This window comes from Chaetodon auriga, chromosome 4, assembly GCF_051107435.1.
Source record: "Chaetodon auriga isolate fChaAug3 chromosome 4, fChaAug3.hap1, whole genome shotgun sequence".
Lineage (NCBI taxonomy): Eukaryota > Metazoa > Chordata > Actinopteri > Chaetodontiformes > Chaetodontidae > Chaetodon > Chaetodon auriga.
The window spans coordinates 28,110,076-28,128,024 of NC_135077.1; the positions used below are offsets into that span (position 1 = coordinate 28,110,076).

The 17,949-nt window shown below is 39.3% G+C and overlaps 1 protein-coding gene across 4 annotated transcripts in view; it reads left to right on the forward strand.

Moving 5' to 3' along the window:
- Positions 1–17,949, forward strand: part of tenm3 (teneurin transmembrane protein 3) — a 339,741-nt gene that overhangs the window by 83,347 nt on the left and 238,445 nt on the right. For all 4 annotated transcript variants that reach the window (XM_076729445.1, XM_076729446.1, XM_076729447.1 and 1 more), the window contains exons 4-7: positions 5,456–5,686; positions 7,249–7,369; positions 8,609–8,679; positions 11,838–12,125. In XM_076729445.1, the coding sequence (XP_076585560.1) occupies positions 5,584–5,686; positions 7,249–7,369; positions 8,609–8,679; positions 11,838–12,125 (583 nt within the window). In that variant the 5' untranslated portion in view covers positions 5,456–5,583. The remainder of the gene's footprint in view (positions 1–5,455; positions 5,687–7,248; positions 7,370–8,608; positions 8,680–11,837; positions 12,126–17,949) is intronic.

A 17,949-nucleotide genomic window follows, 5' to 3' on the forward strand; every position in this document is an offset into this window, starting at 1 on the left:
AGAGCAGCCCCAAAAATTCAGCTGACTGAAACTTTGCTCATAATTGTCTCGACTATTGCTATGTTGTGCAATGTTTGCATTATCCTTATTCCCCCTTTATATAAGTAATATACATGTCCTTCTTCTCCTGGAGTTCGTTTTAACATTTCTGGGTGACAGGATGTCTAATTAGGCGGTTAATGTCTTTTGTTTTTTGGAACATTTCTCACAGTTGGTGACTTCATTTGGTCAAACGTGTTGACGAGAAACACGTGTAGATGAGGAATGTGTGTGGATGAACAATGACAATTGCCCGTTTGCCCCGTTTTCTTCCGTTGAATTTTATGTCCGTTGGCTCCCAAAAGTGTTGCATTACTGCCATCTGCTGAATTGCCGCAGCTTCACAGTGCAAACTATTTACCATATCCACCCAAAGTGATCCCATTTACGACTGTCCATTCTATAACGCACACTCAATTCAGCGGCTACATGGTACACAAAGGCATGATTTGATACAACTGGACAAACATTTCTGATTTTTGTCCTGTATACGTACCTGTTTAACAGTTATGTGAACCTCTGACTACAGACAATCCATTCACAGTAATAGGGACAGAAAAAAAAACTAAAAAAACTAAAAAACTAAACTAAACTAAATAAAATCTAGTATTATGAGCAGTCTTGTGCCTTTGGAATAATTATGCAGGAGCATATGATGTTCTATTTTTTGAGTCTGATGGAATATTACTTTGGAAAAATGAATAATATGCAAATTAAAAATGAGTAAATAATCAAAAGCAATGAGGTTTTCAACTGACAGAAGTTAAAGGTTAATTGATATACTCGAATAAAGCAGAATCCTGAACTGGCTTTTTAATCCCTATTAGCTTTCCTTCATTGTTCACTGAAGCACAGTGTTTTTAATTAACAATTTAATTGTTGATGAAGCACCTGATCAAACTCTGCTAATTCACTTATTAACGAAAAAACAACAGCAAACTGATCGGTACTTCCCCCCATCTTTCTTTCCCCTCGCCCCTTTTCTGTATTTCTGTTTTCCCTCTCGTCCTCTCCTCTCTCTGTCACAGCCCTCCTCATCTTAGCAGAGTGAAAATACCAGATGCTTGTTTGCTTTTTGTCAAATGATTATTTCTTTGATTTGTATTGAAAAACATGCATTTCAATCTGTTTGCATTCAGTTTGTTTATAATGTACATTTCATCTACTGTAAAGAAAAATAATTTTCACAGTGCTCCACTGTCTATGGTTTCCTGTAATTGGCTTGCTATTAATCACTCTTTCTCAGTGTGTTTACTCTCTTTGTCTTATTTGTCTTCGACTGTGTGTAGCCTTTAATCATTGTCCTTTATTTGGCTCCTCTCTATTCCCCTCCATGCCACTCTTTCAGCCTTCTCTTCATTATCCCTCTGCTCTCACCTTCTCACGCATTTCCTTTGTCTTTTTTTTGTGCAGTTTTACTTACCTCACTTCAATATATGAAATTGCTAAATGTAAGAAACCAGTGGACTGTGGTCAGGTCAAATATACATGCCACAAGCTGTAGTGCTGCTGTGCTTTCACCATTGTGTATGATGTTATTATTGTAGCAATAGAGGAATCTGTAGAGCCAAACAATGCAAAAAAAAAAAAAAAAATGACGTTGAACACTAGAGACTTTTTGCAGTGCAGATACAAGGTCAGGGCATCATGTTCATTACATGCGTGGGGATCTCACACTTTTCATTGATATCATATCAATCCTTTACACTTTTCAACAAACTAGTTGGGAATAAGGACCTCCATTGTGCTTATTTGGACAAAAGTGTGTCAGTTAAATGTGTCCAATATTTGCTTAGCATTTCATATTCTATGGCTCTCATCACATTTTCAGGTTGTAGCTACAGATTGTCAACATTCTGCCTCTGAAAAGACGTGCTGTTTCTCGCACCTCAGCCAAGAACTGATGATTACAAATAACAAATGACTTGTTTTTGTTATGTATTTTTCTAACAAATGTTGAAAGCTGAACGCAAAGAAATTTAGGGGGTTTTAAAGAATTCAGGGTTGATCTGTAAATTTATACTGGGTTCCGATTTGATAATATGCCACTGAACCCAAACTCAAGCATATTTTCAATACGAATGTTATCAAGAGAAACATGATTCCTCACCAGTAAGATACAGTAAATGTTAATATTAGGTAGTTGTTTATTGGTTGTAACTTTAAACTTTAAAAGAAGACACTGTTGGGGCTCAGAGGGGATTTCTGAGCTCAGTTAGCCGAGGTTAACAACTCTTTTCTGCCTTAACATCAAGGCAAAATGATCATGTCTTAGCCAAAGAAGTAACCATTCCATCCCCAAAAGTGGCAGCAATAGACGGAAACGTGTAGGATTCATGCGCAGTAACCCAGCTGACATTCCATCAGCAGAGAGCATTACTAACACAATGTACAATGAGAGTGAAACGGCGAGCCAGCGGCTGGTGTGTTTCAGAGACAGCTGTTGTGTCCAGGCGGTGACAAAAGAGGTTCTACATATTGGGCACAGATTGCATTGCCCATTCATTAGAAAAACAAAGACACCATCAAAAACAATAGCTTCTTCTTCGAAGAGCTACTCAATTTGAGCACTCCACAAGAGGCTCCTCAATAGAGGGAAGTTGATTGAATAATTTACAGCGCTTGTCTGACTCATTTTGATTTCAACAAGAGTCAGAGGCACACAGCGGATGCCTCACCGGTCGGGAGAGATTGAGCATTATCAGGAAGTCGCCATGCACCTGTTTTTCAATGTCTCACTGTGCTCAAATCACATCTAATTCATCCATGTTTCACATTCAGTCAACAGGTGCTGAAGTCAAAATACAAGGCCAGGGGCTTTTATGACCAAATGTTGATATGTGTTTTTTTTTTTTTTTTTTCATACTATATGTAGAAATATTCCATTACAGGTAAAAGTCCTGCATTCAAAATTTTAGTCGAATAAAAATACAGAGATTTTATCAAAAGAATGTAATTAGTGGGTCAAAATGTGCATACAAAATGGACCCTTTCAGACTTACATTAGAGGGTTATTATTGTTACTAATACAGCATGTACACACATGCCAAGTTTTATGAGCTGAGCCTGCATGTAAAAGCATGGGTCACCTCCAAGAGCAAGGTGACCAGTCATCTTTCTCAGTTGAGGTACAATGACACCATCATCTAATCCTTTGTTGTATCCAAGAAAGTTTGATTGACGACACTGTGTGTATTTTCTGTCCATTCATTAGAGAGTTTGGAATGCAGAGGTAATTTCTGTGGAGAATGCAAAACTTAAAGAAATGTTTCTCTCCACAGTCATCATTCATGATCTGTGAAAGGAGAAAAGAAAGAGGGAGAGATGTCACTGAGCACATAATCTGCATATTTGTGGGAGCCCTTGAAGCCAGGCAGTTCACTGAACATAAAAATTAACAGCTACTGTGGTAAGCTGTTCGAAAAAAGCCTCCTTAAAGCTCCCAGTGCGTGTCCACAATCATATTCAGTTACTCGTAAAGACACACATTGAAATATTAATTAACACACCATCACAGACACACTTATCTCAGGACATACACAGTTAAATATACACAGAGTCCATCAGTCTCAAACACACAGAGACAAGCATGTACATAATCTTCATCCTTGGGCAGTTTTTGAAATGTTTTCAGTCACAACTCTGTCAAACCAGAACATTTAAATGTCATAAACATATTACAGGGGCCGTTGAAAATTAGCTGTGTTGATGTTTATGTTATCAATACATGTCTTGAAATTACCAACACTATGATTAATAATGTAACACTGTTTAAAACCTTTAGCCCCTGAAACAAGACTGAAACAGGTTAGAGTTCAAACTGTTACTTGTGGTTTAATTCAATGCCAGTGCAAACTCAACACTTACTGTCGCTGTTTGATATGAACCGACACTGTAACTTTGCATGCTGTTCAGTGTTCGAGACTTCGTAAAAGCTGGACTGGATTTCTTCAGCACTTTTTGTCAGAATATCAGTGAGCGTTTTGAGAGTCCAACTAAGATGTAAACGGAATGTCAGTTAGTAACATCATGTGCATTATTTACGGTACTATTATAGGCATGAAATAAAACTAACTGAACTCCTCTGTTAATGTAATGGGGTACTTTTTCTGTCCAAGTTTGTAAGACAAAACAAAATGCAAAAGAACAGCTTTGAGAGAATAAATATCTGCAGCACCTCCTGTTCCTCTGAATCATTCAGGGGCCCCCCGCCAACACAGCCCTTGCTCACGGCATGGGACACCATGATTATCGAGCCCAATGCAGATCAGCAGTTAATATATGAATATCATGTATCTCATTAGCACTTGCCAACATCATGTCTCCATGGTGAACATGTCTTTATGCTTTGCATGTTACGATTGTGCAAGCTTCCTCCTGGTGCTCCTGGTGATTGTCTTTCAGTCCAAAGGCATGTAGATCAGGTTAAGTGGAGACTCCAGGGATGTCCAGGGTTGAACTATGTTCACTAGCACAGGCACTGAATCAAATTAGGTACGTATGTAAAATGAATGATGAGTAACTAGTACTCCAGAACAGCTTTTGTCCTTCTTGTCCTACTGTCATTCAAATAGATTCTGGATACAAATGGAGATATTTCTGATGAGATGAAAAGAAAAGAAAGAAATGCACAAACCAAGTAGTCCAGACAGCAGAGTGCATCGCATTAGAACCACACAAACACACACACTGATACACACACACACACAAATGCGTGCAGGTCTGGAAGGTATCGGATTGAAGGCTTAGTGTCTCAGATTAAGTTGACAGTTTATAAAGCTGTCTGACCACTACTGGCTGTCTTTGTCCTCAGGACAATGTATGTAAATTGTTGTGTTGTTCCCTCAGTTTTGGGAGGTGAGCTTTAGAGAGACTATACGTAAGTTTTGGAACTGGACTGTAGAGGCGAGAGACAGTGACAACCTGACATTTAAAATTAGGGATGAAAATTAGGGATGAAACAGGCTCTTGTCAAGTGTTGCAGTGAGGAGACGATTCATTTACATTCATAAGACTGCATTTACATGATACATGGTGAGCAATTAACAGTTAAGTGGTCTAGCATGCCGTGATGAATAGAAACACATGTCAGAGCAGCTATGCATGCAGTTGCAAGTGGTTTGTAGTGAAGGGCTCAAACATTTTCATTAGTATGTTGCACATCACACTGATGAAAATGTTTGGGGTGGATTAGCTATTCAGTAGCTATTCATGCATTTAATGTAGTTTACATTAAATGCATGAATAAAGAATCAATGTACAGGAGAAGCATTAATGAACTAAATGAATAGAGCCAGACAAAATGGCACGTGAATGCTTCTGTCTGACCTGACTGCAAATATGAATTTGCCTCTGCATTCTCATTCATTGGCTTTGACACTGACTTCCCCCTTTTTGTCTCTCTGTGTGTTTACAGGTGGAGTCCAACATCCCGTCCCTCTCTCTGTCTGACTCTCTCTCTGTCTTCATCTTATATCTCTGTGTGTCTTTCTCTGTCGGCCTGTCTGTCTTTCTGTCCGTGCAGCTGAACAGAAGCATGCCTGTATGTTTGCCAACAGCACAAGCAGAAGCATTATGGAAGTGAAAGAGCGACGTCCATACTGCTCGCTCTCCAAGAGCCGCAGGGACAAGGAGGGGCCGTACACTGGTGAGACAGCTCAGTCGTTCATTCATTAGTTCACGTTCATTTCTTTCTTCATTGGTTTGTTGAGTGTCAGTGAGTCAGTTGTCCTTTTTGCATTCAGATATCCGTTGCTGGCCTTCAATTTATGGATGAACTGATATGTTGTACATTCTTTTTTATCTCAAAACTTCCTGTAAATAGTATACAATGTTTTCATTACTGCTTGCTTATCGTATCGTAAGACCGATAAAAGAAGGGGACATTTTTGATTAAAGACCAATATGCTCCGTACACACCTACAAACCATTATGTATTTCCAAACTTTTCACAATGAGATTTTTGTATAGTAAAAGAAAATTTCATAGTTTCATAAAACCAGTTCTCTTTGCTATCAGTAATATCAACATTGTATTTGCCAAACACCCAAGGCAGACAAACTTATTTAGAGAGAAAACAGCAGAAATTATTACCACAGCTGTCCACTGTAAACCTCCATCACAGTGTATCACCTTCCTATTTCAACTCACCGTATCTGCATGGAATTATCAACATTTTGAGTGCACTCATTTTTGGTTTTACCTTCAAATAAAAGTAATACCAACCCTAACCCTTATATAAAATCAGTCATAAATGCATTATAAAATCAGGTGAAGTGTTAGGAAAGTTACAACATACATGAGAAAGGTCCTGGATGATTTTTCCAGCTGTGCTCTCTCTGTACTCTCAGTCCAGCTGTTGAGAAAGCAATCCTCCATACAGCAATATCTAACTTTGGAGCCATAGAATATTGGCATTCAGGGCAGAATAGTTTGTGTTGCAGACCACATGAAGCAGGTGAGAATCAACCTGCATGCAGACAGTGCAACTGCCTCCCAACAAGTAATCATCTGCTGTTAGTCAGTCGATACATCAGAACCTGCTCTTGCAGACACTAAGATTTGTGTTGCGTGTGAATAATGACTGGAGCTGTATTGATATCTTGAATAGTTCCAAAGACATTCTTGGTGTTCAGGATGAGCTTGCTGGCTTCATACACCTGGAGAAAATCATGAATATTTCCCTGTTGGCGGTCAGTGCCTTCTTGTCAGGCCTTTGCTCGATGTGCTTTACAGAGGCACTGGTCACACAGTTGTTAGCCACGGAGCTGATCTGCTTCTGCCAGACTCCACATCTGCTGGTGATCTGCGTCTGCAGCTTTTCCTGCACTAACCCAGAGAGTTACTGAGACATGGTTCTCTTTAAAGTCCTCATTAAGTTCAAGTTAGGGCCACAGGTCAAAAGTATTTGAATACTTGTTGCTTTTTAAAGGTGGAATAATGAGACCTGTATCAGCAAATACAATGAAAATATTGCTCTGTAAACTCATCATGAATGACATGCCTTTACCTCTCAGGGTTTCAGAACACCATATGTATGTGTCTATGGGTATAATAAGAAGACAGAAAGTGTAGATAATATAATCCACCCACAGCCTGGAGCATGAGAAGCAGTGTCTTTACAGTCTCTCTTTTGAGGCTTTGGGTGTGTTTGCATGATTCGTGACTTTTTTGTGTGTATGTGGTCATGTGTGTATCTATCAATGATAGGTTCATCAGGGGACAGTGAAGACTGTGCTGTTGGCTCCCAGGGACTCCGGGTCCCCACTCAGAAGTCCTACTCCTCCAGTGAAACGCTCAAAGCCTTCGACCAGCACCAAGACCAGACCAGGTCAGAACTGAGATCACACACATTATAATGTCCCATTTGGTCTAACGCACTGGATAATACCTGACCTGTGTCATAGATGTATGAAGCACCAAAATGTACCTTCAAATGGCATCGACTTGACTAGACCAAAACACAAAAACACCAATTTACAGAGATGACTTGACCTATGGCGGGTTTGTTCCAGTGACATCTGTGCTGATGATGCTGGAGGAGAACAAGTGGCTACTGGGAGCATTGAAATGATTACTCTTACTTAAAAAAAAGAATTATTTCTTTATATCATATCATATTGATCGACAGTTTTAGCTTAGTCAGCCTGAACTACAGTAGGATTTAAAATGTACTGTGCTCTCTGTGTTGAGATCTACCTCTAGTCTGGAATAGTCAGTGTATGTGTGGTGTCATCGATGGTGAATGACGAGAGTTTGACCTTTTTCTGGAGTTTCACTGAAGTTGTACTTAATTGATTTAGCTACAATCAGTCTGCTTTATTCTCAGTGAATGAAAATAGCAGAGTACAATATTTTTACCAACAGCCCACAATTATCCAGCGAAAATCAGCACAGCACATGATTTACAGTATATGTCAGAATAGCAGAGGAGCAAAAAAAAAAGTGCACAATTAATTTTTATAGCAACACCATGAGACTGTAGCCCTGAAATGTCAGACCGCAAATGTTTTGCTTCCCACACTGTGGTTTTACCGACCTATCTGACCACACTATGTAGGTTTTGTTGCGCACACCTGAAATTAAGGGTTTCAGTGTGTATGCAAATTGTATAAAAGCAGATGGCAGTGACTATAAATATACCCAGGTTGTTATCGAAAGAGAAGAAAGTGAACAATACAGCAGACTGCTAAAAGCTGAAACACAGCTGGTCTAAATGTTTCAGTTCAGTTCCTGTTTTCCTTTTTAATTCTTCTTCTGTTTTTAGCTGTTAAGCATTTTAGCCAGGAATTTGCCACTTTACCTTAGCATTTATTTTTCATACTTACAGTATCTAATACTCTATGAGATGTACAGTTATTAAACAGTAACACTCTTTTCTGAAAAAAATCCTCCTCCACCATTTTTACTGCATTTTTTGACAACCAGACTGCCTGTCCTGTGTGATCCCTGACTGCACTAAGTAGTTTGCCACCCATGAAGCCAACACAAGCACAAAACACAGGCGCACAGGTGCACAGACGCACGCGCTTTCACTGGACTCATTCTATTCCGTCTGTCCGGTTGACAGGTTATTGTACGGGACAACCAAGGGACACAAGGACATGGTTCACCATGAACAGGATGATTATAACAGACAAGGTAAGTTACACACACGCGCACACACACACACACACACAAAGCGACAGGACTAGGGCTTGTGTTGACAGCCTTGACATCAGATCCTTGAATCGGCACGGTAATTGCTTTTCTGCTTTTTTTAAAAACTGCCATTTTATCATGTTTATAGTGCTCAGGTGTGAATGCTGTGAATTGTTTCGTCCCAGATGAGTTTCCAAATGGGTTTTCTTTCTTTCTTTGGGCTTTGTTTAATGTGTGACATTCATATCATGAGTTGACACATGGATTTAATGCACCACAAATCCTCTGTAAAATCCTGATTTGCTTTATCCAAAAGTTTTGGTGTTTTGTCATTTGGTGTTTCGGTGTGTATTTGTTTTTTAAAACTCACTTAGCGTGTTACTGGTCCAAATATGGACAGTTGCAGGTCAGATGGGGGAGTGGAAATAGATGTTAATGGTACATTAAATATAAAGTATGTCTGATGAAGGCAATGATGAACCTCTGAAAGCGACACATTAAAGTCTTATGAAAGAAAAAGAGAAAAGGGTCAAAAATGGCACATTTAACAGGAACAAATGCTTCACCATATTCATCCATTGTTCTCCACCTCCAATTAACACAGCGTCAATATTTGAGAAATGAAAAACTCATAATTACTCAATCATCTTATCGCCTTCGTTTTCACTGCTGCCCTAATTGGAGCTCATTTAAAATTAATATAACTTTTAATTGAATGGCAGCACTTGTTATCTCTTGTTGTGCCATTAATTACAGAAAGCTTTTATACTTTCTACTTTCATTTGCTGATTAAAGATGAAGAGGCAAATGCTGAGATTTTGCAGATAATTAGTCTCTTTTTTTTTCCTTTTCATTTTTACGTTCAAGGATTATCGTGTGTTATTTGAGTGTGATTTCAGCCCATTTACAGAAGGAGTTACTCGTGATGCATTATTAAATTTAATAAGAAAGTATTCTGAATTTATAATCTGTCCATGAAATCCTTTCCCCAGTTTGCCTGTTTTCACAGCAGTTTTTTGAAATAAAGAAAGAGAACCCCTGTTTCAGGTCCTTTTTTTCCTTTTCGTTTTTTGGAGGGAACTGTAATTTTTTTACAAACAATGTTCCACGAGATGTAATTAGAAGGCCTACAGCTCTCTAGCCATTAAGCATCTGTCATTAACATATTATGGGTATATATTGCTGACAATTACAAGTAAAATTATTAGCATTGTACACGTCATCCTTCCTGGCAATTTGCGATTTTACATACAAAATACAATTCAAAACAGTTTCAGTCTTGGTGTATCACAGCACCGTTGCACTCTATGAACTGTGTGTATGCTGTAGTTACAAAACAATTAAAACATATTTTATTGCATAAAAATTAATGTCAAACATTTATTTTCTATGTCATTTTTTATGGCTCCTTTCATTTTAGTTTTAGTTTTCATTGCGGCATTTACACTTTAGAAATTGTAAAATTTCATCTTCCATCATTGATAATCTAACCCATGAAAACTTCCCCTTTACATACAGAAGACTAGTAATAACGTCCACAAATGCCTATTTTTGTGGAATTGGATCAAAATGTGTATTTAGATTAAGGTCTCTCTATTAATAACTAGTATTATATCCATTAATTGAATGCGTTAATCTGTCATTGGTCTCATCACTAACATTGGAATACTTCCACAGCTGAGGGGATGACATTGAGCTGTCTGATTGGTTAATTCTTATGATAGTCCAACAGTTCAAAGTGTGAGAAGGATGTTTCTCTCTTGATCAGGAAAATTCTGACCAGATGTTATAAAATATTCCATAATCACCTTTTTTTATGCGTGCGTGTGTGTGTGTGTGTGTGTGTGTGTGTGTGTTGGCTTTGTGTCTTCAGCCTTTATCAGCCTTTGCTCTTTTTGTCTACTCTAAGATTTTGTATTTGAACATGTAATGTTTCTGTATAATTTAGATCTGAGCAAATGGTAAAAAGGCAAAAAGAGAATTTATTTGCATTAATGCTATTAAAGATGTACATCCTAATGCACGTTGCACCACCTTCACAGTTTATGTCTTCATAGTCTCCGGGCTTAAAGCACTCATAATCTGTCTCTTCTCCTGTAATTACTAAATGAGATTTAAGGGATCTCGTCAAGAAGGATTCACCTTCTCAGTCTGCTTTGTCTTCTGGCTTTCTGCTTCTGTTTTCTATGGCTGGAATTGTCTTTTGTCTGTTTGTCTCAAAGAATTTTTTTTTTTCTTTTTAATGATTTTCTTTTTAATTAGTGCCCTGTCTGGCAGCCTCGCTGCAGATTTGCATGTCTCATTCATAACCTAGTGAGATGAGGTTGGACTCGTCGCAGTGAGCCAAAGCTTGTCTTCTTGGAAACAGAGTGGTTCTATACTGCATGAGTCACACTCTCTGTACGGGTTGCAGCTGTTGTCAGTGTGTGTTTTCCTTTCTTAACTGAGATCCTTCTGTCCCATTTGGCATCCTCTCAAACGCGAGACCAGGTGTGTCTGTGATGCTGAAGCTGTTATATAGGCTAAATAACAAACTCATAGTTAGTCCATTAATGGTCAATCAATAGAAAATTAATTGAGAGCTATTTTGATGAATTGATTATTCAAAGAAATTCATCAATAAAAAGGATAATATAAAAAAAAAAAAAAAAAAGATAAGAAAGTAAAAAAATATTCTGTGGTTCCAGATTCACGAGTGTGAGGATTTACATTTGTTTGTTTCATAAGACTGTGAATTGTGAACATTGAATATCTTTGGTTGACTGGTTTAAGATGTCACCTTTGCTTCAGGGAAATTGTGACAGGCATTTTTTTATTATTTTATTTATAGCCTGATAATGAACTCTTTTGTATTTAAATGAGCCATGAGATGAGAAGAGAACGTGAATATGAAGGTGATTTTTTATTTTATTTTTTATTTTTTTCTTTTGAACAGTTTAAAATCACTGTGATTCTATTCATCAGTGGAAAGGTGTCACAGGCCTGTTTTCAGGCCTTTAAGGGAAATTTAAAGGTATATCTCTATTAAACTGCTTTTTTAAAATGTCATTATGAACATGGCATATAACAAGAAATCGAAACATGTACTTTTACTTCATCACTCGTGTGTATAACAACATATTCAAATTTCAGAACAGTTCCATGTGTTTGTGTTTCAGGTCAGCATTTCAGTCTTCGCCAGCTGGGAATCTGTGAACCACCATCCCGTCGCGGCCTGGCATTCTGCTCTGAGATGGGCCTGTCCCACCATGGCTTTTCAGTCGGTACAGCCCAGGACCTAGACACTGATAGTCAGGCTGTGATGTCACCAGAGCGTGCCATGCGGCTGTGGGGCCGCGGGGGTCTGGGGAAATCATCTGGGAGGAGTTCCTGCCTGTCCAGCCGCTCCAACTCAGTGCTGACTCTTACCGACACAGAGCATGAGAACAAGTCAGACAGCGACAACGGTAGGACATAATACTTATTTAACCTTTTTCTTTCTGGTTTTCTTTTCCTCCCTGTGCTCAGAACTTCACCTAATAATTATTTGGAACTGTTTCATTGCTCCCCCAGTATCCGTTTTTCACTGCCTGATGTCAATATTTAGGGAGCAGGGTCGCAGTTGAATGTTTGAGCTTCACTGAGCGGAATGATGTATGTGCAGACTTTGACACGATGAGGCTGTTTTCACATTTTCTCTGTGCCAGCTGAAAATCCAACTTTAAAGTGGTCGGCCTACTAAAATATTTGTGACATTACAAATATGCAGCAGAGATATGTATATATCAGATATCAGTCTTATTAATTGTCCAGTTAATTTGCTTTACCACTAGTTTGTATTTATTACATTTAGAAGAGTGGTCTTAGTCTAGTCTTGACTGGCAGCTTCTTCTCAGGCATATACAGGTACGCTTCTGTATTTTCTCACTCTGATTATCTTTTCAGTCTTGATGGTGGTCTTCCAAAGGTATGCGACAGGACGTAGAGTTTTGCTCATTTTTGGTAGGATGGTACGTACTGTAGAATGTCAGGCCAGCTCTGATGTCCAGCTACGTCTTCAGCACAAATCCAGTTTTCTCTCTGATCCACACACGAGCCGATGCCTCAGATACTCCCATGACCTGTTTTGACATTGATAGTTAAAACTTATTTCCAGTAAGTCTGGAATCATTTTTTAATACAGATTCAATTCTTGATCAAATTTGAAAAGATTTAAATAAAGTTGTTTTTACTCTCTCCATAAGGAGTTCATTGTTTCATAGTGTCAGCGGAGACAAAAGCACTTCCCACCTTCTCCTTAATGTTATCAGATGAATTATACATTCACTGTGACTCTGCTGTGTCAGATGGAGAGAAGGTGGCGTGTTCTCACTGTCTTGTTCGCCCTGGCTTTACTTTTCATCTCAATGTTTTCTGAAAACATTGACTATAGTTGGAGTTAGTGTCTGCTGGCGATCAGTGGAAGACCCAGTGGCCCCAAACAGAAAGGACTAGAAAAGAAAAAGACTCATGATTAGTTTCTATCTCAATAGCTGCAGGAACTGGAACATACTGTAACATACAACCCAGATTCCTAAAAAGCTGAGACACCATGTAAAACATAGATAAAAAGGAATGCAGTCAATTGCAAATGAACTGTTTACTGACAACAGTTTATAAAGTGTTCACTTGGCCTAAATAATATCAATCTATACAATCATGTATTCACAAAGTGGTGAACCTCGCTCCATTCCTGCTTGTGAACGACTGAGTCTTTCGAGGATGATCCTTCTTGATACTATCACCTGGAACAAAATAATTTGAAAAATGCTAAACATTATTTATACAGCACAATTAATGCATAAAATAAGAGGAGAGAGAGAGAATTTTAAAGAAGAAGAATCAGGGGGAGACATTCCCCTTTATTTGTCACACACGTACATGCAGACACTGCACACGAGGTGAAATTTATCCTCCGCTTTTCACCCATCCTGGTCGTCCTTCCTCCGCGGCAGACCAGGAGCGGTGGGCAGCCAGACCGGCGCCCGGGGACCCATCTTCTTCATCACCATTGGTCAGGTGGTGATCTTCTTGCATGTTTTTAGTGGGGGTATATTTAAAATATATAAAATATATATAAAAAAAAAATATATAAAATATAACGCAAAGTGCTTAACATAAGAAATGATTATATATATAAAATAAGACTTGCGATAAAACAATAAAAACAAGGAAAATAAAAATAGTCAATGTGTTCCAAATGTTCAAAACAGGTGTTTTTGGAGCATTCCACAACTTTCCCAGAGCTGTAGATCTTTAACATTGACATTTTCTTCATAATGAGAGGAGACTGGTGCAGTAGTTGGGGGCAGGGGTGCAGCAAAACACAAAAGAATATGCTGCTAATTAATCAAGGATCCCAATTTAGCTGAGCAGCCATTTGTTTTTGGCCTTTTTGTGTGCCGGTGTGTGTTTCAGGTCAGTGTGCACTTGTAATCGTATAGATGTATGCACAAAAATGTGCAAATATATTTGTGAAGTACTTCTTTGTGTGCCTGTGTACACATTGCTTGTGTTTGTGTGTGTTTCCATTCGTGTACATGTGAAGCTTATTCATTATCCTCAAGGTAGTTTTCCCTGTCAGGTGTGAACTTCATACTTAATAAAGGAATTGTTTTTGATATCACACACTTGCACAGATGTGCAAACACACACACACACGCACACACACACACACACACACACACACACACACACACACACACACATGCACACACAGGCAGTATTTTCATTAAGCTGGACAAACACACACACACACACACACACTCACAAAATGGGTTTTCATTAAGAGATGTGATGTTGTAATTAACAGTGAGATAAAGTGCTGAGTCAGTGTATTTCCTATATTAAGTTTGATAATGTATTTATTAAATGGCATTATGCTGTGGATGTCAGTGCTCTGGAGGATACACTTCCCATCTCTAAAAGTGAGTAGTCGTCAAGTTTTCAAAGGCTAATTAACTCTTAAAAAGGCAGCTGTGTGTGTCTGTGTGTGTGTGTGTGTGTGTGTGTGTGTGTGTGGGTGTGTGTGTGTGTGTGTGTGTGTGCATGCGTGCATGCCTTTGTTTGCGTGTGCATGTGTGTGTGTGTGTGTGTGTGTGTGTGTGTGTGTGTGTGTGTGTGTGGATGTGTATGATAGCTCTCATTTTTAGTGCATGTTTAAGTGTGGAGATGAAGTACTTAAAATAAACATGGTCACTTGTGTGTTTAGGCTGATTTTATCATGAGTAATATACACTTGTCTGTGGTCCATGGCGGTGGTGGCTTGGTCATTTTTGGGATTGTGATTGACCCTGATAAGAGCAAGACAGCTGAAAATGTTTGGTGGATAAAGCATGGCATACTGGAGAAGAGCTGCGTCACAGCTTTATATTTGAAGGTCCTGCTTTGAAGCTCATACTGGTCTGCACAAAGAACAATACCACCTTAAAACACTGATGGTGATGTTTAGCACTGTGAGGCTGGAGGCTACCTGTTGAATCTGTCACATCTACATTCAGTCAGAAAAGATGATCGTCCTTTTCCGCTGCAAAAGCTTCCCAGGAACCTCTGACTGCAAGAATGTGGTTTCAGCTTTAGTTACTGGGCTGTAGTTCATGAATCTCCTAAAATTCCCTGTTCTCAATGTGGTGCTCTCTGACTGAACTGTCGTTGAATCGACCTTCATCCTTTGTTCTCTGTGACCAATGCGGTTTTGAGTCGTGTCTAAAGGCTAGTATTTGAGTATTTGAGATGCTTAGTGGCCACCTCATAATATCCTCTTCTCTCACTGAATGGTCCTGATAGTCGAGTTGTTGTTGCACTGTGAACAGTAGGTGACACACCCCCTCTACTGAGAAACCTTTTGTTGCTCCATCCCTTGATACTGACCCTGGTTCACAGCAGAAAGTGAGCGTGCTTGGGCGCGTGCATGGGTTTGTGTGTGTACAGTAACTTAAACCAACTTCTGATTCTATCAGTGGCATTGTTACAAGAGGAAGTGATAGAAATGATAAATAACAGGGAGAGAAAGTAGAATGGGAGAGGGGAGGAAAACATCAGAGAGAGAAGAAAACACAAAGCAGTTTGGTGGATCTAGTAATTGAAAAGAGAGGCAGGGAAAGAAGAAAGAAAGGCAGAACAGGGAAAGGGAGAAGACTGCATTATTTGTTCTCCTGAGAGGAAATATTAGACCAGAGACGTCTGGCTGGCTCCCCAATGGACACACACACAAACATGCACACACACACTGGCAGACGTAAACACTTTGTTGGTGTCTGGACCCATGGGTGCCCAGCTGCTGCTTGCCTGGTTACTTGATATTGTTGATCTCAACTACAGGGACAAAAAAGGGAAGACGCATTTGCATTTTCTGTCCGAAACACACTGATAGTGTCTTCTCCTGAAAGAAAAGTCCTTAGACACACAGACGGGCTTTTTTTACATTTCTTGCTCATTTTGAATAAACAGAGAAACTGTTAATTAAAAATCTCATCAATAGAAGACATCAGTCATTGGAGGAAAACTGAGACAAAGACATGTTACACTCAAGTTATATGAGAGTTGAGATGTGATGTCCAGCATGTGTGCACTGAGCAACAGATGAAAACACATTATTAATGTGAGCATGGAAGGAATGACACATGTCTCGTTTTGTGCCATAGTAAGCAGCTTAAAATATATTAGCTGACCTCTCCCGCCCCAGCTCTTTAATTCTAAATGTGTGCTCTGTGCAAGTGTGTATTTGTGTGTTTATGGTGTGTGAAGAGAGCAATGTAGTAGGGATGATCAGGGAGAGAGAAAAAGGCACAATGTGATAGAAAGGGAGAACAAAAAAAGAACAGAAAAAGGAAAGAGTAAATAGGAGAGATGGAAGCAGACGTGCGGATAGAGAGGAAGAGGGGTGGATCGTGTCTTTGCTAACCAGATTACTTTACTACGTGTCAACAAAACACTTAATCCATTTGCCATCTCTAAGCTGCTTAACAATATAACTTTAGCTGTTATACAGACATACACAGGCACACATACACACACACACACACACACACACACACACACGTTAGGTTTTCATCATTTTTGGGGATTACATAGACTTGCATTCATTTCCTGGAGACCCTAACCTTACCCACAATGTGAGTAATACATGGCCACACACACGCACACACACACACACACACACACACACACACACACACACACACACAGACAAAAGAGGAACCTCTGTGTGCTTTGACTTTGCAACCAGTAGCAAAGTACAGTTATGGATTTAACACAAAACTGACCCAGAATCTAAAAGGGATTTGATTCAAATGCCCACATTTATCGAACAGGTTCTACAAAGCCCAACCTCAGCAAAATCTTAAACTTTGTGAGTTGATGTTTTCGACCTCTGCTTGACTTGAAGCTGACTCTCTGTTTTATCTATTCTATCTATTTCTGCTTAATGTTGTTATGTAGAGAGATATGGCTTTTAAAATCACATTGTGCTTTGCAAACCCTGCCTCTTGGCTATGTTGTTGTGCTACTTTAAAAACATCCACCACACAATCCCAATGTAGTTGTAAAATTTAGAGGCTGAATGTGAGTTTTGAGGATTTAATTGACCCAAAGGCAGACCATGTACATTACATGACCAAACATATGTGGCCCTGTCCACATATTCCATCCCTCCATCCAGTGTTGCCCTTGTGGATGAACGGGAGCAAATCCCTGCAGCAAGGTTGCAAAACTGTTTGGAAGGAGTGGAGGCTGTTATTACTGGTGTTAATGCTTATTATTTTTGGAATGGAATGTTTAACAATCACATATAAAAGGTGCCCACATGCTTTTGGCCATGTAGTGTAGGCCAAGGAGTTGTAGGACACATGCATTGGTCACATTTCGAGATAAGTTGCTAACATTGTAAGTTGACAGCTATAAGGCAAAAGCAAAATGGCATCCACTAACGTCTGTTAACTGCAGACCTCCGGTATGGTTGCCGGAGGGTGGGATGTGTCACCTGAGAGCCCTCCATTGATGGAGCAATAAACAGGAAGGCAGACAGATGGAGACAGACAGGGACATTTCACAGATGTTGATGGATGGATCTGTTCATACCCTGATTGCTGTCACTTCAGTTTGGTTCAGTTAAGTTCAGTGGCGGCTTTATTGTAAAGGTGCAGCGATGCGATCCATTTCCAATGAAGAGGGAGACATACAGAGCAATACCAAACTAAAACAGAGGCAGGCAGCCTGTTGTTGTCACTTTCTCTCAAAGTATAATACCCGCGT